The sequence below is a fragment of the Sus scrofa genome, chromosome 9, assembly GCF_054392235.1.
Source record: "Sus scrofa isolate SSC_HxYL_T2T_F1_AM1 chromosome 9, Sscrofa_HxYL_maternal_Yorkshire_Landrace_v2.0, whole genome shotgun sequence".
Classification (NCBI taxonomy): Eukaryota; Metazoa; Chordata; class Mammalia; order Artiodactyla; family Suidae; genus Sus; species Sus scrofa.
Window position 1 is genome coordinate 46,569,712 of NC_139391.1, and position 25,630 is coordinate 46,595,341.

The following is a 25,630-nucleotide window of genomic DNA, read 5'->3' on the forward strand; positions in this document are numbered from 1 at the left end:
CATATTCTTTATTTCTGCCCCTGGGAGTTTTCTTTATTCTGTTGTGGGGTGAGCTATGCATTTCAAAGAATTTGCCGTACTTCATCTAGCATTTTTAGGCACATATATGAATGTTTCTCCTGCCCCAGTTGTTTAGTCTTCTAAGTGTCATCTGAACTATTAGATAACAGTTGTAAGAACTCACCCTTCCTGGGGGACCACTAAAAATGTAAAATGTTGCCTGTGGGCAGGGGGGTTATGGATCATTTCTTATATTCTTATGCATTTTTCGTATTTCTATAAAATAGCACATACTTTATATAACTTTTTTAAACTTAAAAAAGGAAGTTGCCCTTAAGATCCTCCAAGTAATAGTTCTTTTCCATTTGTTGCAGGTGGTGCGGTTGTGTCAGAACCCAAAGCTGGCGCTAAAGAATAGCCCACCTTATATCTTAGACCTGCTGCCAGATACCTACCAGCATCTCCGCACTATCTTGTCAAGATATGAGGGGAAGATGGAGACACTTGGAGAAAATGAGTATTTTAGGGTGTTCATGGAGAATTTGATGAAGAAAACTAAGCAGACCATAAGCCTCTTCAAAGAGGGGAAAGAAAGAATGTATGAGGAGAATTCTCAGCCTAGGTAATGGAGAATACTACACAAATATTTATTCAGGTCTGTGACTGCCCGAATGAGTAACACATAGAAATAATTGAGTTGGTTTTAATTTTATGTCAACAAGAATAGAATGCAAAGTTGACACTTGATTTGAAGCTGTGTTTTGTATAAAAGGTTGCCTTGGATGGTATTGAACCATGGCTAGCTCTGATCGTTTTATTTACCTCTGAAAAGTCAGTGACTTAGAGTCATGAAGGTGAGTTGGAGGCAGTAGGTACTTTAGAAGCCCTGAAGATCATGAGAGTTTATGGATAGGTGAGAGTTTGAAATAACCGTTGTGGTGAAGCTGAGGTTGGGAGTAAATAAATAATAAGAGGTCAGATTTTGCCCAAGCTGGTGGCATGCTAGGTAATTTTTAAGTATGGATTAGTAGGAAAAAAAATTAAGCCAGTAGATTATTATTATTTTTTTTAATGAAGCAAAGTGAAATGATATTTCCTTTTTGGGTGAAGTGACTTTTCAGATAGAATAGAATACTCCTCAAATAGAATTGGCAAATGCAGTTAATTTAGTATTTGAGAATTCCATTAGGTATGCTTTTGTACTTAGTATAATACTAAAAGCGATACTGGCTGTGCCATGTATTATTGGCTTGGTTGTTGTAAATTATATGCTGGGAAAGAAAGAAGTAGATTGTATGCAAGGGTATAGTTGTATTTGGTTTTGTCCAACTGGAAATAAATATTAACTCATCTAGAACAAGTAATGAAATGTAAATTCTGTTAGAACTTCTTAGGGAGTAACTTATTTTGAGGAGGAGTGACCTAAATTAGGAGGGAACAGTAATTTCTGAGCGCATTCTGTCAGCATGCATTGCTGGAGCAAATGGTATCCTTGTAGTCATTGAATCTGTTGTCTTAGATTCTGGTTATCCTTTGTTTCTCACTTAAAATTTTACCCACATCGTTATTCATGTTCCCTTTACTGTGACAAGTTACTCAGGTTTGGTCCAGAGTATTAGTATTTTCTTTTTAAAAAGAATTCTGGTGACTGAATTCCATCTTTAGGAACCTTTGTAATTTCTTTTTATATGAAAATGAACTTTACCATTTAAATTATTTAAATTTCATGACTTTTGTTAAAACCTTGACTGTATGGACTTTGGCTGGTTTTTTTGGCTGAATTAAAAAAAGTTTTTGGACTTCATTTGGTACTGAAATTTAAAAATTTTATTTATCATACAGTGAACTCAGTTCTAATTCTAGAAGGTGAAGAAGAGTTATGCATTCAGTTCTAATGACTGATATTGTGATAATGAAATGGGATAAGTGCTTTAATAGAGATACATACCAAATGCTCTATGAACACAGTTTTGCCTAGTGGCATCAGGGAAGGTGGCCCAGAGGAAGTGTTATTTGAGCTAGATATTGAAGGGTGAGTAGAAATTTTCTGGGCAGAGAAGTGAAGAAAAGACCTTTAACACAGTGGCATGAAAATGCAGGCTCTGAATGTTTAAGGAACGTGAGCAATCTGGTTTGGCTAGAATTTGGAGAGATAGGTAAGCTGGAAATACAGGTTGGAGTCTCTCTAAGGTGCTGTTTTTTGACCTCTAGACTTTCTTATATAGATAACAGGCTCCCATAGAGCAGTTTTGGGTTGTTTGTGTGTGTGTGTTTTTAGAATATTTTTATAATGGAATAAATATTGTAGATTTTCCAGTCTTCTTAGAGCACACCAAACATTGTTGAACATTTTTTATGACTGATAGTTCATCAGTGAGAGGCAGGTTAGTGTACTGATTAAGAGGCTGGAGTCTGAAGCCAACTGTCTTAGTTTGAAGCTTAACTTTTCCACTGACTTAGCTATGTGATGCCTCAGTTTCCTCATCTGTAAAATGAGATAATAGTACTTTCCTTGTAGGATTGTTGGGAGTTAAGTAATTAAGTGTTCAGTACTTAGAACAATGGTTGGCACATTGAAAGCTCTTAGTGTATTAATCATCTTCATTATTTTCATTACTATTAACATAAATTTGTGTATCAGTCTGTTTATCAGTCGTACTGCCAGGACCTAATGAAGTATGTAGACCAATTTGCCCTTACTAAATGGCATCACATGATGCTTGTAAGTTCTTTTGCCTTTTTAAAATCTTACTATCATGTCTGTCTGTATCAATTTTATTTTCTTTAGTATGAAGCTTTTAATCAGCTATAGGCTTTGACTGTACAACCAGGTTTGTACATATATATAAAGTGAAATACATAAATATCAGGGAGTTCCTGTTGTGGCTCAGTGGGTTAAGCACCCGGCATAGTATCCATGAGGATGTGGGTTCCATCCCTGGCCTCACTCTGGCATTGCTGCAAGCTGTGGTGTAGGTTGCAGATGCAGCTTGAGTCTGGCGTTGCTATTGCTCTGGCTGTGGATGTGGCTGTAAAAAGAAAAGAAAAAATTTCATGTAAGAATTTTTTTTTTTTTTCTGGTAAAGGAAAATGGCTTTATTGTATAATCTTTGTGATTTATGTTGTGGTTATTATTGTAGGCTTTTTTTCTATTCAGCTTTAAAAACTGAGATGTAAATCACATGTCATAAAATTCACCCATTTAAAATTTGTAATACAGTAGTCTTTTATTTTTTTATTTTTTAAATTATTTTATGACCACACCTGTGGCATATGGAAGTTTCTGGGCCAGGGATTGAATCTGAGCCACAGCTGCCACTTAGCTGTGGCAACACTGGATCTGTTAATAACCCTTTGTACCTGGCCAGGGATTGAACCTGTGCCTCCTCAGCAACCTGAGCTGCTTCGGTCAGGTTCTTAACCCACTGCGTCACAGCAGGAACTCCCTCAGTGATGTTTTTGTTTTTTGTTTTTTTTGGTTGCACTAGCTGCATGCGGAAGTTCCCTGGACCAGGAATCAAACCTGAGCCACTGCAGTGACAGTGTGGTCCTTAACCCACTGAACCATATGGGAACTCCTATAATTCAGTGGTTTTTAGTGTATTCGCAAAGTTGTGCAACCATCACTACTGTTTAATTCCACAATGTTTCTATCACGCCCTAAAGAAACCTCATACTCATTAGCAATCACTCCCCACTCCTGCTTCCCCCTAGGCCCTGACAATATTTACTTTCTGTTTCTGTGGATTTGTCTGTTCTAGACATTTCATTTAAGTGGAACCATATAATTTGTTTCACTTAGCATGTTTTCATGTTCATTTGTGTTGTAGCATGGATCAGTACTTCATTCTTTTTTATGGCTAAATTTTACTGTATTGACATTCTGATTGTGGGCATTTGAGATGTTTACACTTTTGACTATTAGTAATAATGCTGCTGTGAACATTTATGTACAATTTTTTGTGAGGCTATATATTTTACATTCTATTAGGTATATACCTAGGAGTGGAATTGCTGAATCATATGGTAATTTTATGTTTGACGTTTTTTTTTTCCTTTTTGGGAGGGTGGGGTTGCTGCACCTGCGGCATGTGGAAGATCCTGGGCTAGGGGTTGAATCGGATCTGTGGCTGCTGGCCTGTACCACAGCCACAGCAATGCCAGATCCAACCCACTTGGCAAAGCCAGTGATCGAACCCGCAACCTCATGGTTCCTAGTCAGATTCATTTCCACTCAGCCACGACAGGAACTCCTAGGTCCCTTGAGATTCTTAATGAATTTTAGGATTAACCTGACAATTTCTACAAAAAGGGCAGCTGGAACTTTAATAGGAATTGCATTGGGCCTCTAGACCAATTTGGGGATGCTGCCATCCTCATAATACTAAGTCTTCCAGTCTATGAATGTGGATGTCTTCCCGTTTATTTAGGTATTCTTTAATCTCTTTCAGCGACATTTTGTTGTTTTCAGTGTACAAGTCTTTCACCTCTTTGGTTAAACTTATTCCTAAGTATTTTATTCTTTCTGATGTTATTATAAATGGAATTGTTTTATTTTCATTTTTGGAATGTTTGTTGCTTGTGTGTAGAATAGCAATTGAGTTTTGTACTTGATCTTGTATCCTGCAATTTGCAGAATTCATTTATTGATTCTAGTAGTAGTGGGGTTTTTTAGTGGATTCCTTAGAATTTTCTACAAATAAGATCATATTTGCATGATCCTGCATGACCTCTATTTGTATGCAGTTAAAAAAAGATAGTTTTACGTCTTCCTTTGTGCTTTTTTTTTGCCTAAGTTGCTCTGGCAAGAACCTTGTATATTGAATAGAGGCTATTCTGGATAGAAGTAGTGAGAGCAGACATCCTTACCTTGTTGCTGATAGTAGGAGGAAACTTTCAGCCTTTCACTGTCGAGTATGATGTCAATTGTGAAACTGTAAAATTCTAGAAAAAGTGAGTATCTTGAGTTGCACTAAGGGCAAGAATGCAGGCAAGCCTGAAAATGCTGCCAGGACAGTATCCAGTATCCACATTCTTTCAATGTAGATTAATGTCTGAATTCGCAGGGAAATCTGAACTCTGCTACACCTAAGATTTACATCTTAATGGGTTTCCACTATAGCAGAGCATCTGCCTTTTGGTCCCAGGTTTTTTTTTTTTTTTTTTTTTTGTCTTTTTGCTATTTCTTGGACCGCTCCAGTGGCATATGGAGGTTCCCAGGCTAGGGGTCCAGTCGGAGCTGTAGCCACCGGCCTACACCAGGGCCACAGCAACGCAGGATCCGAGCCGCGTCTGCAGCCTACACCACAGCTCACGGCAATGCCGGATCCCAAACCCACTGAGCAAGGGCAGGGACCAAACCCGCAACCTCATGGTTCCTAGTCGGATTTGTTAACCACTGCGCCATGACGGGAACTCCTGGTCCCAGTTTTGACTTAGGCTTGGTACAGATCAATTGATTATCTCTGGACCAATCAACTCTGGAAAGAAAAGCTAACTACCGTGATTAGTCCAGCATAGGCAAGGTATCACCTCAGGACAAACCTGCTATGTCTTGGGGAACATATCTGGGCCCCCAAAACCATGTACATGAGGGAATTTGTTCCCAGGCTGGATATTGAGGAGCTAATCTCTTAAATATTCTCTAGAAGAGTGTACCTAAGTATATCTATCTGTATATAATATAGTTGCTTTCTGTTTTTATTTTGGCTAGGATGTTAGATGAATTAACTTCTCTAAAGATAAGTTTGCCCTCATTTTTCTTTAGCCCTTATAAAAAATAAATTAGGCAAAAACCATAAGCTGCTTTCTTTTCTTGCCTTTCATTTATAACTCTGGTTTTTACACCTGTTACAGTAGAAGCTGAATGGGATTATACACTGCAGTTTATTTATTTAAACTCAATGAATTTTATTATATTTATAGTTGTACAACCATCATCACAACCCAGTTTTACAATATTTTCATCCCAGACCCCCAGCCAATCCAAGTCTATGAGTCACTTTCCCTTCTGCAAAGAAGTTCATTGTATCCTTTTTTTAGATTCCACATATAAGTGATAGCACATGAGGTTTGCCTCTTGCTCTCTAACTTCATGATAATTTCTAGGTCCATCCATGTTGCTGCAGATGCCATTATTTCATTCCTTTTTATGGCTGAGTAATATTTGATTGTGTATATGTACCACATCTTTTTTATCCATTCTTCTGTCAGTTGACATTTAGTTTGCTTCCATGTCTTGGCTATTATATATAGTGCTGTGATGAACCTTGGGGTGCATGTATCTTTTTGAGTCATAGTTTTCTCTCTGTAGATGCCCAGTGGGATTGCTGGATCAAATGGTAGTTCTTTTTTTTTTTTTTTTTTGGCTTTTAGGGCTGAACTAGCGGCATATGGAGGTTCCCAGGCTAGGGGTCTAATTGGAGCTGTAGCCGCTGGCCTACGCCAGAGCCATGGCAACGCAGGATTGGACCCACAACACAGCACACGGCAACGCCGGATCCTTAACCCACTGAGCTAGGCCAGGGATTGAACTGCAACCTCATGGTTCATAGTCGGATTCATTTCTGCTGTGCCTTAATGGGAACTCCAAGACTTATTTTCTTAAGAGATTATAATGTAGGGGTTGGCAACATGTTAGTGCCTAAAGTACTATTTATTTGTCTTAAACCAAATATATACTTTGTTGTGTAGAGCTTTTGTTAATTAATACAGATTTTTCCTCAAACTTTTTGGTTTTAGGAATCCTTTACACTCAAAATCATTGAGGACCTCAAAGAGCTTTTGTTGTATGTGGATTATATTTATCAATATTTACAGTATTCAGTATTGAAACTGAGAATTTGAAAAACATTTAAAATAACATTTAATCATAATAATAGCAAGCCCATTACATATTAATATAAAAAAGCTTTTTAAAGCATGAAAACATTTTAATGGAAAATGTTTTTTAAAATTTTACTTTTTTTTTTTTTTTTTTTTTGGTCTTTTTGTCTTTGTTGTTGTTGTTGTTGTTGCTATTTCTTGGGCCGCTCCCATGGCATATGGAGGTTCCCAGGCTAGGGGTCGAATCGGAGCTGTAGCCACCGGCCTACGCCAGGGCCACAGCAACGCGGGATCCGAGCCGCGTCTGCGACCTACACCACAGCTCACGGCAACGCCGGATCGTTAACCCACTGAGCAAGGGCAGGGACCGAACCCGCAACCTCATGGTTCCTAGTCGGATTCGTTAACCACTGCGCCACGACGGGAACTCCAAAATTTTACATTTTTGCAAATTTTTAAAACCTGCCTCAGGAAACATTTTGTACTTTGTTGTATTAAAATCCACTGGTCTACATTGGAGTTCCCATTGCGGCTCAGTGGTTAATGAACCTGACTAGTACCCATGAGGACGTGGGTTCAATCCCTGGCCTCACTCATTGGGTTAAGGATCTGGCATTGCTGTGAGCTGTGGTGTAGGTCACAGACGCAGCTGGGATCCGGCGTTGCTCTGGCTGTGGTGTAGGTTGGCGGCTACAGCTCTGATTGGACCCCTAGCCTGGGAACCTCCATATGCTGTGGGTTCGGTTCTAAAAGACAAAAAAAAATTTAAAAAAAGTAAATCAACTGGTCTGTCTTGCATTTGGAATGAATTTTTACCCATGCACGATTTTGTAACATCATGCATTGGTTACTTGGAAAATATTGGTTCCCTGGGTTATGTAGGTTTTCCAAGCATTGACACATTATTGTACAATCACATTTGTTAAATCTCATTAGAAAAGTTTTATTGGGAAGCTGTTACGCTCATGGTAGAGGATGATCATTTTTAAAAATTCTAATTTTTGCTTAAAAGCTTGAGTTTTATCATTGGCAATAAAAACTACCATTTGTTTTCCTTGAAGTGACAGGTCACTTTGTTTTGGAGAAACTGTCTGCCAAATACTCTGAGTGACCATACTTTGTCATTCTTTCAAGTAAAAATGGTGTTCCATGCCATATATGAAAATCCCACAGTTAACATCATACTCATTGGTGAAAGACTGAGAGCTTTCCTTCTAATATCAGAAATATTACAAGGGTGTCTGCTCTTACCATTTCTATTCAACATAGGTTCTATTCAACATCAGATGTTCTAGCTAGAGCTGTTAGGCAAGAAAAAGAAATAAACATCCACAGGGAAAAGATCTTATTTTTAGAAAATCCTAAGGAATCCGCTAAAAATCCCACTACTGGAGTTCTCTGATGGTACAGTGGTTGAGGATCTGGAGTCATCACTGCTGTGGCTTGAGTTGCAGTTGTGGTGTAGGTTCATTCCCTGGCCCCAGAACTTCTGCATGCCACAGGCATGGCCAAAAAAAAAAAAAAAAAAAAAAAAAGGAACCCACTGCTACTAGTATCAATAAAGAAGTTTTGCAAAGTTTCAGGATACAAGATGAAATACAAAACTCAGTTGTATTCTACACACCAGCAACAAACATTCCAAAAATGAAAATAAGAAAATAATTCCATTTACAGTAACATCAATAAGAATAACATATTTAGGAATAAATTTAACCAAAGAGGTGAAAGACTTGTATACTGAAAACAACAAAATCTTGCTGAAAGAGATCAAAGAAGACCTAAATAAATGGAAAGACATCCCACATTCATAGATTGGAAAACTTAGTATCATTAAGAGATGGCAGAACTTGGAGTTCCCTTGTGGTGCAACAGGTTAAGGATCTGGCATTGGCTTGGGTCCCTGCCACTGCAGTGGCTTGGGTCCTTGCCATGACTCAGGGTTCAGTCCCTGGCCTGGGAACTTCCACATGCTGTGGATACGGCCAGGAAAAAAACCCAAAAACAAAAAAAGAGCAAAAGATTTAAATAGACATTTTCCCCAAGAAGTTATAAATTGGCCAGTAAGTGCATGAAAAGATTCTCAGTGTCATTAGGAAAATACAAACTAAAAACTTTGAGATATTACTTCACACCATTTGAATGGCTGTTATCAGAAAAGGGAAACTAATAAGAGTTGAGGAGGACCATTGGAACCCTTGGGCATTGCTGATGGAGGTGTTAAATAGTGAAACCACTGTGTAAAACAGTTTGGTGGTTCCTCGGAAAGTTGAAAATGAAATTACCATATGATCCTGTGACTCTTCAAAGTATTTACTTCAAAAAAATCAAAAGCAGGGACTTGAACTGGTTTTTGTACACTCATGCTCATAGCAACATTATTCATATTAGCCAGAGTAGAAACAACCCAAGTGTCCCTTGGTAGATGAATGGACAAACAGTATGTGGTGTATGCATACAGTGGAATGTTATCCAGTTATAAAGAGAAATGAAATTCTGATACATGATGTAACATGGCTGATTCTTAAAAACATTGTGCTAAGTGAAATAAGTCAGATACAAAGAGACACATGTTGTATGATTCCACTTATATGAGGTATCTAGAATAGGCAGATTCTTAGAGACAGAAAATAGAAGTGAGATTATCAGGAGGCTGGGTAGAAGGGGAGTAGGTAGTTATTGCTAACATTTCTGCTTTGGATGACGAAAAATTCTGGAAATGGATAGTGGTGATGATTACACAACATTATGGATGTACTTAATGCTATTGAATTGTACACTTAAAATAGTTTAAATGGTTTATAAAAAAGATATTCCACAAAAAAGTGAGTACTTCAGCCATTTAAATATTGCACAAGTGCTTTATCTGAGAATAGCTGTTATTACAATAGGAGTGCTTCTTGTGTATGTCTCGTTTTTCCACATATAATTTTTTTTTGTCGCCTTTTTAGGGCTGCATCCATGGCGTATGGAGGTTCCCAGGCTAGGGATTGAATTGGGGCTATAGCTGCCAGCCTACATCACAGCCACAGCAACGCCAGATCCGAGCCGAGTCTGTGACCTACACCACAGCTCATGGCAGCACTGGATCCTTAACCCATTGAGCAAGGCCAGGGATCGAACCTGCATCCTCATGGATGCTAGTAAGCTTTGTTTCCACTGAGCCACGGCGGGAACTCCCACATGTAATGTTAAAAAAAGTCTTCTATATTAAAAATTTAGTAAAATTAGTAGTCTCTCCTGCTTTATCAAGGACATTCTTAAGTGCAGCTAGCATTTTGTTTTTGTTTTTACTGCAAGTCTTAGTGAAGAATACGGTGCTTACATGTTCAGTGCTACTGCCTTGATCCAGCTAAGGCACCAGCAGACTTAGCCCACCATTGCCTTTGTGCCATCAATGCAAGTATCAGCACAGTGGAAAAGATGAATCCTGGGTGTCTTAGTATTACTATAGAAATAATTTTGACCTTGCAGACCCTCTGCAAGAGTCTCTTGGACCCCTTGGGATTGTATAGCACACTTTGAGAACCGCCGTATTGATGTATATATTTTAAAAATGCTATAGCCATATTATAGAGAGTTGAAAAAGTAGTGGAAAGAAAAATAAAGTGATTAATGCTGATGTCATTTTCGTACAGTTCCTTCTAATCTTTTAAAGAGTAGACTCGATCTTATACTATTCCAGTACTGCTTTGTAATTCTGGAGCGAGGCAGGCTAATCTTTTAAGCAGGTTGTAGCCGCTTAAATTGTTGTCTTGAGTAAAGCTCCTAGCGTGGAATAGAAGTGTCTTCCTTGGACTTCGGAAAGAGATATGGCAGTGTCTTAATTTGTTCTTTGCACTTTTTCAGTCTAAAATTTATAGTTGTCAAATTTGAAAAATTTTTATATTTCTTTAGAATAAATTTTTTTTTGTTCCCTTCTTTCTGCTCTCTTTCAAGGGACTCCGTTTATAGATATATTTGGCTACTTGATGCTGTCCCACAGGCCACTGGTGCTCAGTTCATTTTTTTTTTTTTCCCTGTGTTTTATTTTGGGGAGTTTCCATCATTTTGTTTTTGAGTTAATTAATCTCTTCTTCTGTGATAGTTAATCTGCCATGATTCCCTTCCATTTTAGTTTTCATCTCTAGAATTTGGATCTTTCTAGAATTGGGATCTTTTTTTTTTTTTTTTGTCTTTTTGCCATTTCTTGGGCCGCTCCCGCAGCATATGGAGGTTCCCAGGCTAGGGGTCGAATCTGAGCTGTAGCTGCCAGAGCCACAGCAACGCGGGATCCGAGCCGCGTCTGCGACCTATACCACAGCTCATGGCAATAGCCGGATCCTTAACCCACTGAGCAAGGGCAGGGATCAAACCCGCAACCTCATAGCTCCTAGTCGGATTCGTTAACCACTGTGCCACGACAGGAACTCCCTGGATCTTTTTTTATGTCTTGTGTGTACTTAACATGTACAAGTGTTTCTCTACCTTTTTGTACAAATATAGTTATGATAACTATTTTGATATCCTTGTATGTTAATTCTGTCATTTATCACTCATGGATTTCATTCTGTTGATTTATTTTTCTCCTCACTAAGTCATGTTTTCTTGGTTCATTGCATGTTTAGTAATTTTTGATTGGATGTTAGATATTGTTGGAGTTAGGTACTGGATACTTTTGTATTCTTATAAATATTCTTGAGCTTTGTTCTGGGACACAGGTGAGTAGTTTGATCCTTTTCAATTTTGTTGGGCAAGGCCAGAATAGCTTTTAATCCAGCCACTTGCTAGATTCTACCCATGCTCTCTGAATTACAGGATTTTTTTACCCTCTCCTCTTGTGTGAGAAGTGGAGGAGAATATTGCCTCTATTCCTTTCATGTGGCTCTTTCCCCAACCTCATGTATTAGTGTGTGCTCATCAGTGCTCAGCTGTAGATCTTCTGAGCTTGCTCTCTCTATGCAGCTTTCTCCTCTCTTGTATTCTGTACTGAGAACTCCAGCTGCCATGGTTTCCCTACACTCACAATTCTGTCTCCTCAACTCAAGAGTCTCAGCTTCTGCCTGGGTTCCTCCTCCTTATATTTTGCCCAATTATTTACTTCTTTCAGGGAGGGTAAATCTAGTCACTGCACTTCTTCTTTCTTTTTTTTTTTTTTTTTTTTTTTTTGTCTTTTTGCTATTTCTTGGGCTGCTCCCGCGGCATATGGAGGTTCCCAGGCTAGGGGTCCAGTCAGAGCTGTAGCCACCAGCCTACGCCAGAGCCACAGCAACGCAGGATCCGAGCCGTGTCTGCAACCTACACCACAGCTCACGGCAACGCCGGATCGTTAACCCACTGAGCAAGGGCAGGGACCGAACCCGCAACCTCATGGTTCCTAGTCGGATTCGTTAACCACTGCGCCACAACGGGAACTCCTCACTGCACTTCTGACTTGGCTGAAGACAGGAGTCTCAATCTAAAATTTAATTTGGCATCGTTCCAAATGAGCCATTAATTATCATGTGCTTGCTGTATGTCTGAAAAGTTCAAAATGTGGTCTACTCTTCAAAATGTGGTCACTCCCACTATTAACTGGGCACTCTCTCTTTTATGTTGAATGGAATGAACATGGCCTTTACTTTTATGTGTTTTCCACTTTATTTTTTATTTTTTTAATTTTTTTTTTTTTTTTTTTTTTTTTTTTTTTTTGTCTTTTTGCTATTTCTTTGGGCCGCTCCCGCGGCATATGGAGGTTCCCAGGCTAGGGGCTGAATCGGAGCTGTAGCCACTGGCCTACACCAGAGCCACAGAAACGCGGGATCCGAGCCGAGTCTGCAACCTACACCACAGCTCACGGCAACGCCGGATCCTCAACCCACTGAGCAAGGGCAGGGACCGAACCCGCCACCTCATGGTTTCTAATCGGATTCGTTAACCACTGCGCCACGACGGGAACTCCCAATTTTTTTAATTTTTATTTATTTATTTTTTTGTCTTTTTGCCATTTCTTAGGCCACTTGCGTGGCATATGGAGGTTCCTAGGCTAGGGGTCTAATCGGAACTGTAGCTGCCAGCCTATGCCAGAGCCGCAGCAACACGGGATCCGAGCCGCATCTGCGACCTACACCACAGCTCACAGCATTGCCAGATCCTTAACCCACTGAGCAAGGGCAGGGATCGAACCCGCAACCTCATGGTTCTTAGTCGGATTGGTTAACCACTGCGCCACGACGGGAACTCCATTTTTCACTTTATAGATGTGAGAAAGGAGGCTCAGAAAGTTAGAATAAGTTACCCAAGTACATGCAGCTGGTAAGTGCCAGAGATTTTTTTTTTAAGCTAGTTTCCCAAATATTTATTACCAATTACTTTGGTTTTCTTTGTTTGACTATAAAGGAATGATGATTGTGTATTTCATGTCATATTATAGAAATGATCACTTGGAGGTCATATTGCAAGTATTTATGAGATAGTAAACTATGTAAACTTGGGGAACATTTTAGTGGACAAGTCTTTTGAATGCAGAAAATTTCAATACATGATTTAATCCAGGATTAGGTATTCATATAGCAAGAAAATTTCACTCAAAATATTTCTAATAGGACATAGGCTCGATTATGTAGATAAAGAGAGGGAATATGAGGATACCTTCCCTTATATCCCCTCAAAGAATCTGTGATGATTTTTATAAAACCAGAGCAGTATAGAGAAGTAGGCTGTGAATGTCAAGTAGAGTGTGCAAAAGCTTTTGCTAATCGCTTTGCTCTAATAGTGCCAACCAAGACCTGCTGTAAAACTATAATACATGTGAAGTCTACAACTGCATTTAAATTAGAGCATCTTAAAGAACAGGCTCAAAACTGGTCTTTTTTGCCAAGCTGTAGTATACAAAGCAGCAAATGCTTGCTAGAGATACCGGGTAGTGTGAAAATGTTAGAAACATTGTGAACTTGAATCCTGGCAACATATTTTTTTTTAGCTTACTATGTACTAAACTTGAAATAAATGTTTTCTTTGGAAAACTTAAATCTGATATATTAAATTTGTTAAAAGAAATGGATTTAAAAAGTTGTTAGCATTTTTCTTTCCTCTTTGTTTAAACTCTTCCCCTATTCCTCTTACATGCAAAATACTCATCCAGCTTAGTGTCTAATAAAATGTATCTAAATGATTTAAGTATTCAGAGTTAATATTTCTTAACTTCTTTCATTCTTATTCTTAAAGTATTTTCTCATATTATTTACATTTAATTTTATTTTCCCTGTAAAGTTGAACCAGACTATAGTGATCTCTTTTCTTCTGTTCTTCTGTTAACTTCAAAAAGCATGATTAAAAAGCCACTCAGGAAGGGAAATCTTTCATCATTATATCTGTTAACAATAAGCTAAGTTCCCTTGACATGAACCTTTTGTGAAGGGTTTTTTAAGCCTGTATGTGACTAAATATTATCTATTTTATTTTTTATCACTCGATTAAGGTTTTATAGATGAGGTGAGTGATTATGGCACTGGTTTATAGTACAGTTTCTCAGTCAGTTTCAGTCAGTGGTACACATATATTGTCAGTAAACATGTAATATTGAACCATGATGTTAAAGGAATGTAGAGTTAGGTGCTAAGTATGTCAGCTGGATTGCCCAGATGGACTCTGTGTGACCTTAGACAAATTACTTCTCTTTCCCTCAGATATCTCATTCAAAAGTGTTTTCATAGAATTGTGAGTTATTATTATATATATAATAAGTTAATGTTTAGAAAGCACTTAGAATTAATGCCTGGTTCACAGAAAGCAGGACCAAAGTATTTGATTCTTCAATGAGCTATGCACTCATTGAAGAATTATAAAAATGTTACAAGAAATGTTATATACACTTAAAATGTTAAATAATAAATTATGTGTCATGTGTATATATGTGTGTGTGTGTGTGTGTGTATCTATATATACAACATATGTATATATTTGATTGTGTCTGTGGCACATGGAAATTCCTGGGCCAGGGATTGAACCTGCGCCACAGCAGTGACAATGCTGGATCTTTCACCTACTGAGTCACTAGGGAATTCCTTTCATGTATATTTTATCATAGTTTTTTTTTTTTTAAGAAGAAATGTCATGATTCAGAGGCTGTTGAAATTTTCTCTATGCAAGTATTCATTCAGCAGATATGTTTGAGATCTTGCTCTCAGTAGACTCCAGGTGAACATGAGTGGAATTCATGAGTGGAGGGGTGAGCCTGTATGCAGACCCTCTATTCTTTTGGTGTCCTATGGAGAAGAGTGCTTGAGTTGAGCACAGGTGGCAGTATCACGAGACTGGGCCCCAGGAAAGGAACTCAATCTCCCCCAGTGCACCCCTGTACTCTCTTTTTATGAAGGTGAATGTGGTAAGGGAGATAAAAAGTGTGGGTTTGGGTGCCACCTGTTCACAGGAGTTTCTGAGAAGAAGCTGCCTGGTAACTAGAGACCTTGGAGGCCATTGGGAAGATGTTAGTCCTAGTTAGCTCACTGCCAAGCAACCCAGAAAAGAACAAGATGGCCGGCCAGGAGTCAAATCCAGGTGGGATGATGGTGGTTTGGATTAAGACGGTAACTGGACTATGGTGGAAATAAAAAGTCCTTGGCTCTACGAAATAATAGTGTATCTGTGTTTTGCATATCAATAGTTTATTCCTCTGTTTGCTGAGTAGAATTCCATTAGATGGGTATACCACATTTTGTTTATGCATTCACTTGTTGATGTACGTTTCAGTTGTGTCCAGTTTTTGGCTATTAGAAATAACGGCTGGGAGTTCCCGTCGTGGTGCAGTGGTTAACAAATCAGACTAGGAACCATGAGGTTGCAGGTTCGATCCCTGCCCTTGCTCAGTGGGTTAACGATCTGGCGTTGCCGTGAGCTGTGGTGTAGGTCGCAGACGCGGCTCGGATCCCGCGTTGCTGTGGCTCTGGCGTAGGCTGGCAGCTACAGCTCCAATTAGACCCCTAACCTGGGAACCACCCATGTGCCACAGGAGCAGCCCAAGAAATGGCAAAAAGACAAAAACAAAAAACAAAACAAAACAAAAAGAAATAACAGCTAACATGAAGATTCATGTTCAAGTCTTTGTATGGGATATACATTTTAATTTCTTTGGGGCAGATATCTAGGGTGATACTTAAATTTAATGCTTCTCTGGGTTCTATTTAATAATCATTTAGATTTTGCCATCTGTATTGGTAAGTAAAATTGGCATGTAATTTTTTTCTCTGTGGTCTTTGATAATGGAAGTAATCAAAATGAGTTAGTTCTCTTTCTGTGTTTGTGAACAGTGTGTAGAAATAGGAGTTAGCTTTTATGGGGATTATATAGCAAAAATTCTTCTGTAGTATAGTACCATTACAGTGGTACTTACGTGCTTGCTTGTGCACTCTTTTGTGTATGACTGTGTCTATGTGTGGCAAGTGAATTTTGATACCTATTCTATTTAATGGTTTTTGGTTTACTCAGGGTTTGGAATGATCCATTTCCCCTAAAATTTATGAATTTAAGAATCGTGCTTGCCAGGAGTTCCCATCGTGGCTCAGAGGAAACGAATCCAACTAGGAACCATGAGGTTGCATGTTTGATTCCTGGCCTTGCTTAGTGGGTTAAGGACCTGGTGTTGCCATGAACTGTGGTGTAGGTCGCAGATGCGTCTCAGATCTGGTGTTGCTGTGGCTGTGGTATAGGCCGGCAGCAATAGCTCTGATTAGACCCCTAGCCAGGGACCCCCCATATGCCTCCAGTGAGGCCCTAAAAAGAAAAAAATGAATAGTGCTTGCCATATAGTAAGCGTTTAATATTTATGGAATGAATGTATTAGTGAAAAGTATTGGAATAGAGTTCATTGTATTGCTGTTAAATTACCTTTATATTTTTAGTATGTCTCTAATTTTATTAGATTTAAAGTTTGTGCATTCTGAAGAATTTTACTAATTCATCATAAGAGGTTGAAGTTGGCACTCTTATGCTTTTAAATTTCTTGTACTCTCGTCAAGATACATTTATGACTTTTCCTCCATTTATTATTTATTCTTCTGCTTATTTTTTCTGATTCATGAATATACCTTTGCCCCTTCGACAATAATTGAAATTTTATCATGTGTTTTACTTTACAGAGTTTAGTAAACACAGCAAATGCTATTTACTTTTGCTTAATACCTCTAATATTCAAGTTCCATATAAATTTTCCTATTGGGAAGTATGATAAAAACCACTGAATGGGTGTTAGAACCCCTAACATTTGAGGATCTATAAAAAAAATGTTGGGAATCTAAATGTGTTAGATTTGTATAAAAGATACTGAGAAACAAAGACTGGGTCTCAAATAGGTGGCGTTAATTTTGCCTCATGTGAGAACAGCTAAAAAATCAGCATGATCTTCTTCTTTTCTTTCTTTCTTTTGTTCGTTCTTTCGTTCGTTCTTTCGTTCTCTCTCTTCCTCTCTCTTCCTCTCTCTCCCTCTCCCTCTCCACCCATGACATGTAGAAGTTCCCAGGCCAGGGATCAAACCCACAGAGCAGTTGCTACTTGCACCACAGCTGTGGCAGTGCTGGATCCTTAGGTTGCTGCACCACAAAGGAGCTTCCTAGCATGATAACTCACTTGGGATATTGGTTGCCCAGTTTCCAAATACCTTTCACATGGATTTGTTCTTCTTTTTTTTTTTTAAATAAAAGAAACCTGCCACTCCTGTTCTTTTTTGACTTCATTTCGCCTATTCCCACATTCCTCCCGAAGGGAAAAGTAAGTCTTTTCAAAACTTCATTTCAGTTTCTTAATAGTTTTTAAAATTTTTGTTGAAATATAATTGACTTCTCACATTATACAGGTTTAAACTGTGCAACATGTTGATTTGATTAAAACTCCATTTCATTTTGATTCTCCTGTGTGAAGGAATTAGCAAGCAGAAGGTTATTTCCAACAGTGTCAAAATCTTACTCAGATATTCTCAAATCCCTTTCCCTTCTTGATACCTCTTTCCAAAACTGCCTGCTAGACATGCTGTATTAATATCTTTCAGATATCTCATGCTCACCATGTCTGAACATTGAATGTATCCTCTTCATTAGCAAACCAACTTCCTCTTCTGAGTTCCCTGAGTTAGTAGTATATAGTAGTGACAAGCATGAATTACTGAGATTGATTTTTGGTTTAACTTCTTTTCAGCTTTTTTATCTATAAAATGGGAGTAATAGCAGAATCTAAGAGGATTATGAATGAAAATTAATTAAATGCATAAAATGCCTGACACTTAGTAAGCCCTTGAAAAATATTAGCCTTATTAATATGCCATTTTTAGGACCCTGCTCTCAGCTGTTACAGCTCAGTTTCTGGTTCGTCATCTCCTCTCTCCAAGTCAGTCATCTCATCTTCTTGGTTTCACTTCCGCACTATATCTCAAGGGTGTCATATTTTGCTGCCTCTGTTCAGGCTCCCATTACCTTTCTGCTGCCGTACTATCCGCATGGCATTTGCTGCTTTTGTCTTTGCTTCTGTTTCGTCTTGCATACTGCTGTCATATATGGCTTTTAAAACAGATTAGATGTCACCCTGCAGTTGCAGTTCCGAACCCTTAATGACTTCTGCTGCATTTGTAATATCGCTCACCCTACATTTTGATTCCTGCATGTGTTTTTTGGTTTTATCTTATGCTACCTTGAGTCTACCTTCTAACTATGTCATCCTGTTTGCCAGTGCCTGAACATTATTCTACTGAGCCTTTGCTTTGTCATTCCCTGGGCCTAGAATCCCCTTCCCTCCCATATTGTCTATTGAAATCCTGTCTATTCTTTAATGTCCAAGCAGCTGCATAAACTATATTAGTCTTAATTAGTGGTTCTCCTATTCGTGCTCTTGTGACACTTGGTTTCTACTTTCCTCTAGTAGTCACTAAAAAGTTTGCCTAAATGTGTGTGTCTGCTTTGATAACTCGTCAGGTCCAGGGAGACTTTCTTTCCTCTGTTACCTGGCATACCTTTACTTACAGCTTTTTAATAAAAGTATGTTAAATTTGATAAAATATTACTAATTAAAATACTAGGTGCTCCCAACTAAATAACCAAAATACAAATACTAGATTTGTGTAGAGACACAGAATCTTGAAGAAGATTATTTTTCATGGAAAATATATTGAAGGAAATGGCAGTGATGAAGATTCCTCTAACTTTGATTCCTTCCAAACAGTCTGCTGTTTTGGTAGAGATGAAAAATTTCATTTTATTTTCCAAATTTTGAGAAGAGCCAAGTTTAGTAGTTACTCTGTATTTGTTCAGAAAAACCATATATTTAGGGAGTTCCCGTCGTGGCGAAGTGGTTAACGAATCCGACTAGGAACCATGAGGTTGCGGGTTCGATCCCTGCCCTTGCTCAGGGGGTTAAGGATCCAGTGTTGCTGTGAGCTGTGGTGTAGGTCACAGACGTGGCTCGGATCCTGCGTTGCTGTGGCTCTGGCGTAGGCCGGTGGCTACAGCTCCGATTAGACCCCTAGCCTGGGAACGTCCCATATGCCTTGGGAGCGGCCCAAGAAATGGCAAAAAGACAAAAAAGAAAAAAAAAAGAAAAACCATATATTTAAATAGAAATGGATGTCTGATATGTCATAACTAAGGAGTTAACTAATGAATGCTAATTAGACTTTCTCCATATTTGATTAGGTTCTATTAGAACTGATTCTTGCCCTCTATAATTTATTTTATCTGTCTATTTATATATTTTAAAATTTATTTTTCAAGTTCACAGGGTGAAACTTCTGAAAGATACTTGGTAGCTTTTGTCATTTGTTGAGGGCAAAATATGAGAAGTTTTGGAGACTTCTGCATTATGTTACTGATATATCTGTATTCTTTAAGGAACTGGCATAGAGAAGTAGTAATCAGTTCTCAGGGTTAATATGCTTTTAGCGGCAGGCAAATGCTCCAGGGTATATAACTTACATAGCTGTCTTTTGGAACTTGGGTTGAGTAAAGTCAAAGACTGTTTTGAAATACAGAGAAGTATGGTTATATTCTTGAACTCTCAAGAAATGATGATAGTACCATAACTTAATGTAGCTCTAGTGAACATTTGCTACATGTTTACAATAATTTTGAAGCTGTTTTTTCTTTTCCAACCACATCAAAGACCGAAGATGTATTAACTTATAAATAAATATATTTATGTAGTGTGTGCTTAAGTGAGACTGTCACATTAATCATTTTATTTTATTTATTTTTTTGTCTTTTTGCCTTTTCTAGGGCCGCTCCTGCAGCACATAGAGGTTCCCAGGCTAGGGGTCGAATCAGAGCTGTAGCCACTGGCCTACGCCACAGCCACAGCAAGGCAGGATCCGAGCTGCATCTGCAGCCTGCACCACAGCTCACGGCAACACCAGATCCTTAACCCCCTGAGCAAAGGCAGGGATCGAACCCGCAACCTCATGGTTCCTAGTTGGATTCGCTAACCACTGAGCCATGACAGGATCTCCACATTAATCATTTTAAAATACTCAAGTATAAGTGATCTGTTTTACATGAGTTAGGAGAGAAGGAATTTATCTGTGAAAAATTTTTTTCCAGTAGTAACTATATAGTGGAGAAGCAAACACTTAACTGCTTTAACCCCAGTGGTCAAGGTTAACATCAAAAGAGTGATGTCATGTGTCCCTCAATATGATGTGATGAGAAAGGCAGTTCTGTGGTATTATTTGACCCCAGTCAAAGCATGCGAAAAATAATAACTAAACTCAAATTGAGACATGTTCTACAATATACATCTAAGTAGTACTTCTTGAAACTATTAAGGTCAGGAAAACAAGAACTATTACAGACCAACAGAGAGTAAAGAGATATGACAAACATAATTTAGTATCCTAGATTGGGTCCGGGAATAGATAATGGGAAAAAAAAAGCAACTAGTGAAATCTGAATAAAGTCTAGGGTTTGGTTTACAGCATTGTACGGATGTTGGTTTCTTAGTTTTGGCACATGTACCACAGTAATGTAAGGTGGTAATATTAAAGGAAACAGGAGCTGCATGAGGGGTATATGGAAATACTTTGTGTATCATCTTTGCAAATTTTTCGTACATCTAAAATTCTGAAATAAAAAGTCATTTTAAAAAAGCAATATTTTGGAGTTCTTGCCATGGTGCAGTGGGGATCAGCAGTGTCACTGCAGTGCCAGGATGCAGGTTTGATCCCTGGCCCAACACAGGGGGTTAAAGGATGTGGCATTGTGGTGTGGGTCACAACTGTGGCTCAGATCTGAACTCCAAATGCTGCAGGGGTGGCCAAAAAATAAAAAAATAAAATGAAAAGTAATATTTTAAAATTCAGTTCTGTAAATTTATTGAATGCCTGTTAAGTGCCAGGCAGTGTGCTCATTACTGCAGGGGACAAAGTGTATAAGACACTGTGCCCTTAAAGAGTTGTCATCCAGTTGGGGAATAAGATACCTGATACAAAGCAGAATGTGATGAACAAGATGCTGTGGGGCGTACAGGGGTGGGTGAAGGGTGTCTGAGTTTGAGAGTAGACGGACATTAAAATGAAGACTGGGAGTACCTCTTTCTACCCCCAGCTTACACATCAAGAAAATAGAATTTACAATGAATTTTAAGTGGACAATAATTAAGTAACCATAATTATTGGAAAGGAAATATGTATCTGCCATCAAGCCTGGGCTCTTGAATCAGATAGACCTGCTCTGCCACTTATTAACTCTGTGACTTTGGGCAGGTTATTCGATATTTAAATGCAGTATACATGTAGTTTAACAAAATATCTGATACATAGTAAGCTCTTAATATTAACTGTCAGAGGAGTTCCCTCATGGTTCAGAGGGGTTAAGGATCCAGCTTTGTCACTGCTGTGGCTCTAGTTACAACTGTGGCAAGGGTTTGACCCCTGGCCCAGGAACTTCTGTGCCACCAAAAAAAGAAAAAAGTGTGACTGGGTCACCTTGCTGTACAGTAGAAAATTGACAGAACACTGTAAACCAGTTATAATGGAAAAAATAAAAATCATTATTTAAAAAGAAAGAAAGAAAAAAACAGAGGAGAGAGACATTTATTATTGATACAACACCTTCACCATCGCTGAAGGCCTAAGGCCTGGAAAATATAGAAGGTTTAGGGATATATCGAGTAGTATATGTTTATAAAGGTTAATGGAGACCATATTGTGAGTGCTTTGACTTAAAAGCTGAGCAGGTTGAAATTTTTGGTGGTTATTGGGAAGTCTTGAAGATTTTTGTGTAGGGGGGTTGAAGAGATTGAGTATGTGGTTTTTTGTTTGTTTGTTTCATTTTAGGGCCACACCCACGGCATGTGGAAGTTCCCAGGCTAGGGGTCAAACAGCCATCATAAAGTGGGATCTGAGCCACATCTGTGGCTTACACCACAGCTCATGGCAACGCCATATCCTTAACCCCCCAAGCAAGGCCAGGGATCGAACCCAAATCCTCATGGTTCCTACTTGGGTTTGTTAACCACTGAGCCACGAAGGGAACTCCGAGTCTGTGTTTTAAGGTTAATTTAGTAGAAGTATGAGAGGGGTGTTGAAGATTGTCATATGGGCTGCTGACTTTCCTTTTACCTGTTGAATTAATGTTTCTTCAGCTTTAAAACTCTTTGAAACAGCTCAGAATGCTCTGAATGATAATGTGATCAGTTATGTTACTTAGGAGTCTCAGAAGCAGGACCATTAGTATGGTATCAAACATAATATGTGTTCAGTAAGAAAAAAAGTTGATATTTTTAGATATATTGGCTTAGAATTTTTTTAATAGGTGATAGTTTTTGCTTTGTCCTACTTTTTTTTTTTAAGCAATTTAAGCAGATGATAGTTAGACAGTACTTCATTGACTTCCTGTGCAGCTTTGTTGAAAGAAGTTCCGTTGTATCTATTTTTAAAGCTGGTTACTGTGTGCAGAGGACCCTGCTATTGAGTTAGAAATGTCATCTCAGTATGTTCTCATTCAGCATTCTTTGGATGACACTAGCGTTTGCATGTAAGGTTTTGGCGTTTAACAAATAGAAAAAGCAGCAGCGTTATCACTGAAATGGTACCAGTAAATGAAATACTTGAGTTCCCTCTGTGGCACAGCAGGTTAAGGATCCAGCTGTAGTGGCTCAGGTCAGTCCAGAGGCATGTGTTTGATCCCCAGCCCAGTGCAGTGGGTTAAGGGTCCTGAGTTGCTACTGCTATGGCATGGGTCACAGCTGCAGCTTGGATTTGATCCCTGGCCTGGAAACTTCCATATGCCGTGAATGTGGGCAAAAAAAAAAAAAAAAGTGGTTTACTTAAAATCACTGATCACCTCACCATTGAGCAGTGTAATTATTTATCATTATCTATATGGGTTTTACAGCCCACACCATGGCTGAATGGCAAAGAGTGGATTATACAGTTACCTCATTTGGGAAATATTTTATAGTTCCAAAATGGTATTATATAATGTTGTGCAGCTTGTTTGTCAGTCATTGTAATAAAAGTGTTAATCATTTTGAAATTTACCTACTGGGAAGTACAGGATCATTTTAGGTCCACACATATTCTTAAAATAGATTTTTGGGGTTTCCCCCAATATTTTAATATTAAAATTTTCAGTGGTAGAGAAAAATCGAAAGAAATTTACAGAATTTTAATTTATCCTGATCATCTAGATCTATAGTCAACTAAATTATTGTTTTCAAAAGGAAAGTTCCACTTTCTTCCCATTTTAAAAATCAAAGAATCTTCTGAGTCTTTGAACTATTTTCAACATGACAGTGTTTTCATATAGCTGAGATGATTTTTTGATGTTTCCATGTTATTTCTAAATAGATTATAAAATTCTTTGAGTGAAATAATTCACTACACATTCTTGGATTTAGCATATCCTTGGTGTTAGAGTAAATAATAATATTTTAGTGTTTATTTCCATATATGGTTCATACAGTTAACCACTCATGTAAGTTCCATAAGACATAAGTTATTTAAATTCTTTTCAGGCAGAAATAAAATGTGCTTTTTTTTTTTTGCTTTTTAGGGCTGCACCTGCAGCACATGGATGTTCCCAGGCTAGGGGTCTAATCAAAGCTATAGTTGCCAGCTTACACCACAGCCACCACAATGCCAGATCCAAGCCACGTCTGTAACCTACACCACAGCTCACAGCAACGCTGGATCCTTGACCCTCTGAGCAAGGCCAGGGATCAAACCCACAACTTCCTGGTTCCTAGTTGGATTTGTTTCTGCTGAGCCACAATGGGAACTCCAATAAAATGTACATTTAAAAATTATTATTTCTTGACATAATTTCTAGTCCTCTTGACATAATTTCTAGCACTAGCTTTCCTTCTCTCATGTCTCTCTTCTTTAATTGGATTTTGAAATTAAACTGAAGTTAATGTTTTCTAGTTTCAAATCAGTGGCATAAATTTATACTTAAAAAATTTTTTTATGGCGTTCCCATCATGGTTCAGTGGAAACAAATCTGACTAGTATCCATGAGGATGCAGGTTCGATCTCTGGCCTCGCTCAGTGGGTTAAGGATCTGGTGTTGCTGTGAGCTATGGTATAGGTCACAGAGGTGGCTTGGATCTGGTGCTGTGGCTGTGGTGTGGGCCAGGGGCTATAGCTCTGATTTGACCCTAGCGTGGGAATCTCCATATGCTGCAGGTACAGCCCTTAAAAAAAAAAGAGAGAGAGACAAAAAAAATTTTATGGTTTCACCTGTAGGATGTAGTTCCCAGGCCAGGGAGTAAATCCAAACTGTAGCTGAGCTCTCACCTATGCTTTAGCTGCGACAACAATGGATCCTTTAACGTACTTTGCTGTGTTGGGGAACTCCCTATACACTTTCATAAATGGAAAAGATATCTTTAATAAGAGTAATTGGTTCCAGGGAGTTCCCTTGTGGCAGCCACAGTGGGCTAAGTATTTGGTGTTGTCGCTGCAGTGGCTCGGGTTGCTGCTGTGGTGCAGGTTTGACCCCTGGCACAATAGGCATGAAAAAAGGAATTGAGTTCCAGCTTCCCTTATATTACATCAGGTCACTGGAGCAGGTTAAGTAACTGTCACAGGACATAGTAAATTAATGGGAGATCAGGAATTTTTTGTTTTTTATTTTTTTGCTTTTTAGGGCAGCACCTGCAGCATATGGAAATTCCCAGGTCCAATCAGAGCTGCAGCTGCCAGCCTGCACACAGCCACAGTAGCATGGATACGAGCCACATCTACAATCTGTGCCACGGCTTGTGGCAACGCTGTATCCTAAACCCACTGAGCAAGGCCAGGGATCAAATCCACATCCTTATGGATACTAATCTAGTTCTTAACCTACTGAGCTGAAGCGGAATTACAGGAAATACATTTTAGATTTTTAGTCATCTTGACTATTATCATATATATATTTTCAGGTACTTTGTAGAAAGAATAAATAATACTTGTCAATTTTAGAATTTGTCTCTATCAAAATGAGGTTTCAAAAAAAAAAAAAAAAAGTAACTGGAGTTCCCGTTGTGGCTCAGTGGTTAACGAATCCGACTAAGAACCATGAGGTTGCGGGTACGATCCCTGGCCTTGCTCAGTGGGTTAAGGATCCGGTGTTGCCGTGAGCTATGGTGTAGGTTGCAGACTTGGCTCAGATCCCGAGTTGCTGTGGCTCTGGCGTAGGTCGGCAGCTACAGCTACAATTAGATCCCTAACCTGGGAACCTCCATATGCCTTGGGAGCGGCCCTAGAAAAGGCAAAAAGACCAAAAAAAAAAAAAAAAGTAACTCTAAGTGAGAATAGCTTTACAAATACATTGGACTAATTGTTATATAAGTTACCATTAAATATTTTTTCTAGATGATCTCAATCTCTTAA

General features: G+C 38.6%; 1 protein-coding gene across 2 annotated transcripts in view; it reads left to right on the forward strand.

The window, feature by feature from the left end:
• The window catches only part of CBL (Cbl proto-oncogene), an 89,010-nt gene that overhangs the window by 22,425 nt on the left and 40,955 nt on the right, over positions 1-25,630 (forward strand). The window contains exon 2 of one of the 2 annotated variants that reach the window (XM_003129932.5): positions 375-622. The exons of the other annotated variant lie outside the window; for it this stretch is intronic. Coding sequence (XP_003129980.1) covers positions 375-622 — 248 coding nt within the window. The remainder of the gene's footprint in view (positions 1-374; positions 623-25,630) is intronic. 2 annotated transcript variants of the gene reach the window in all.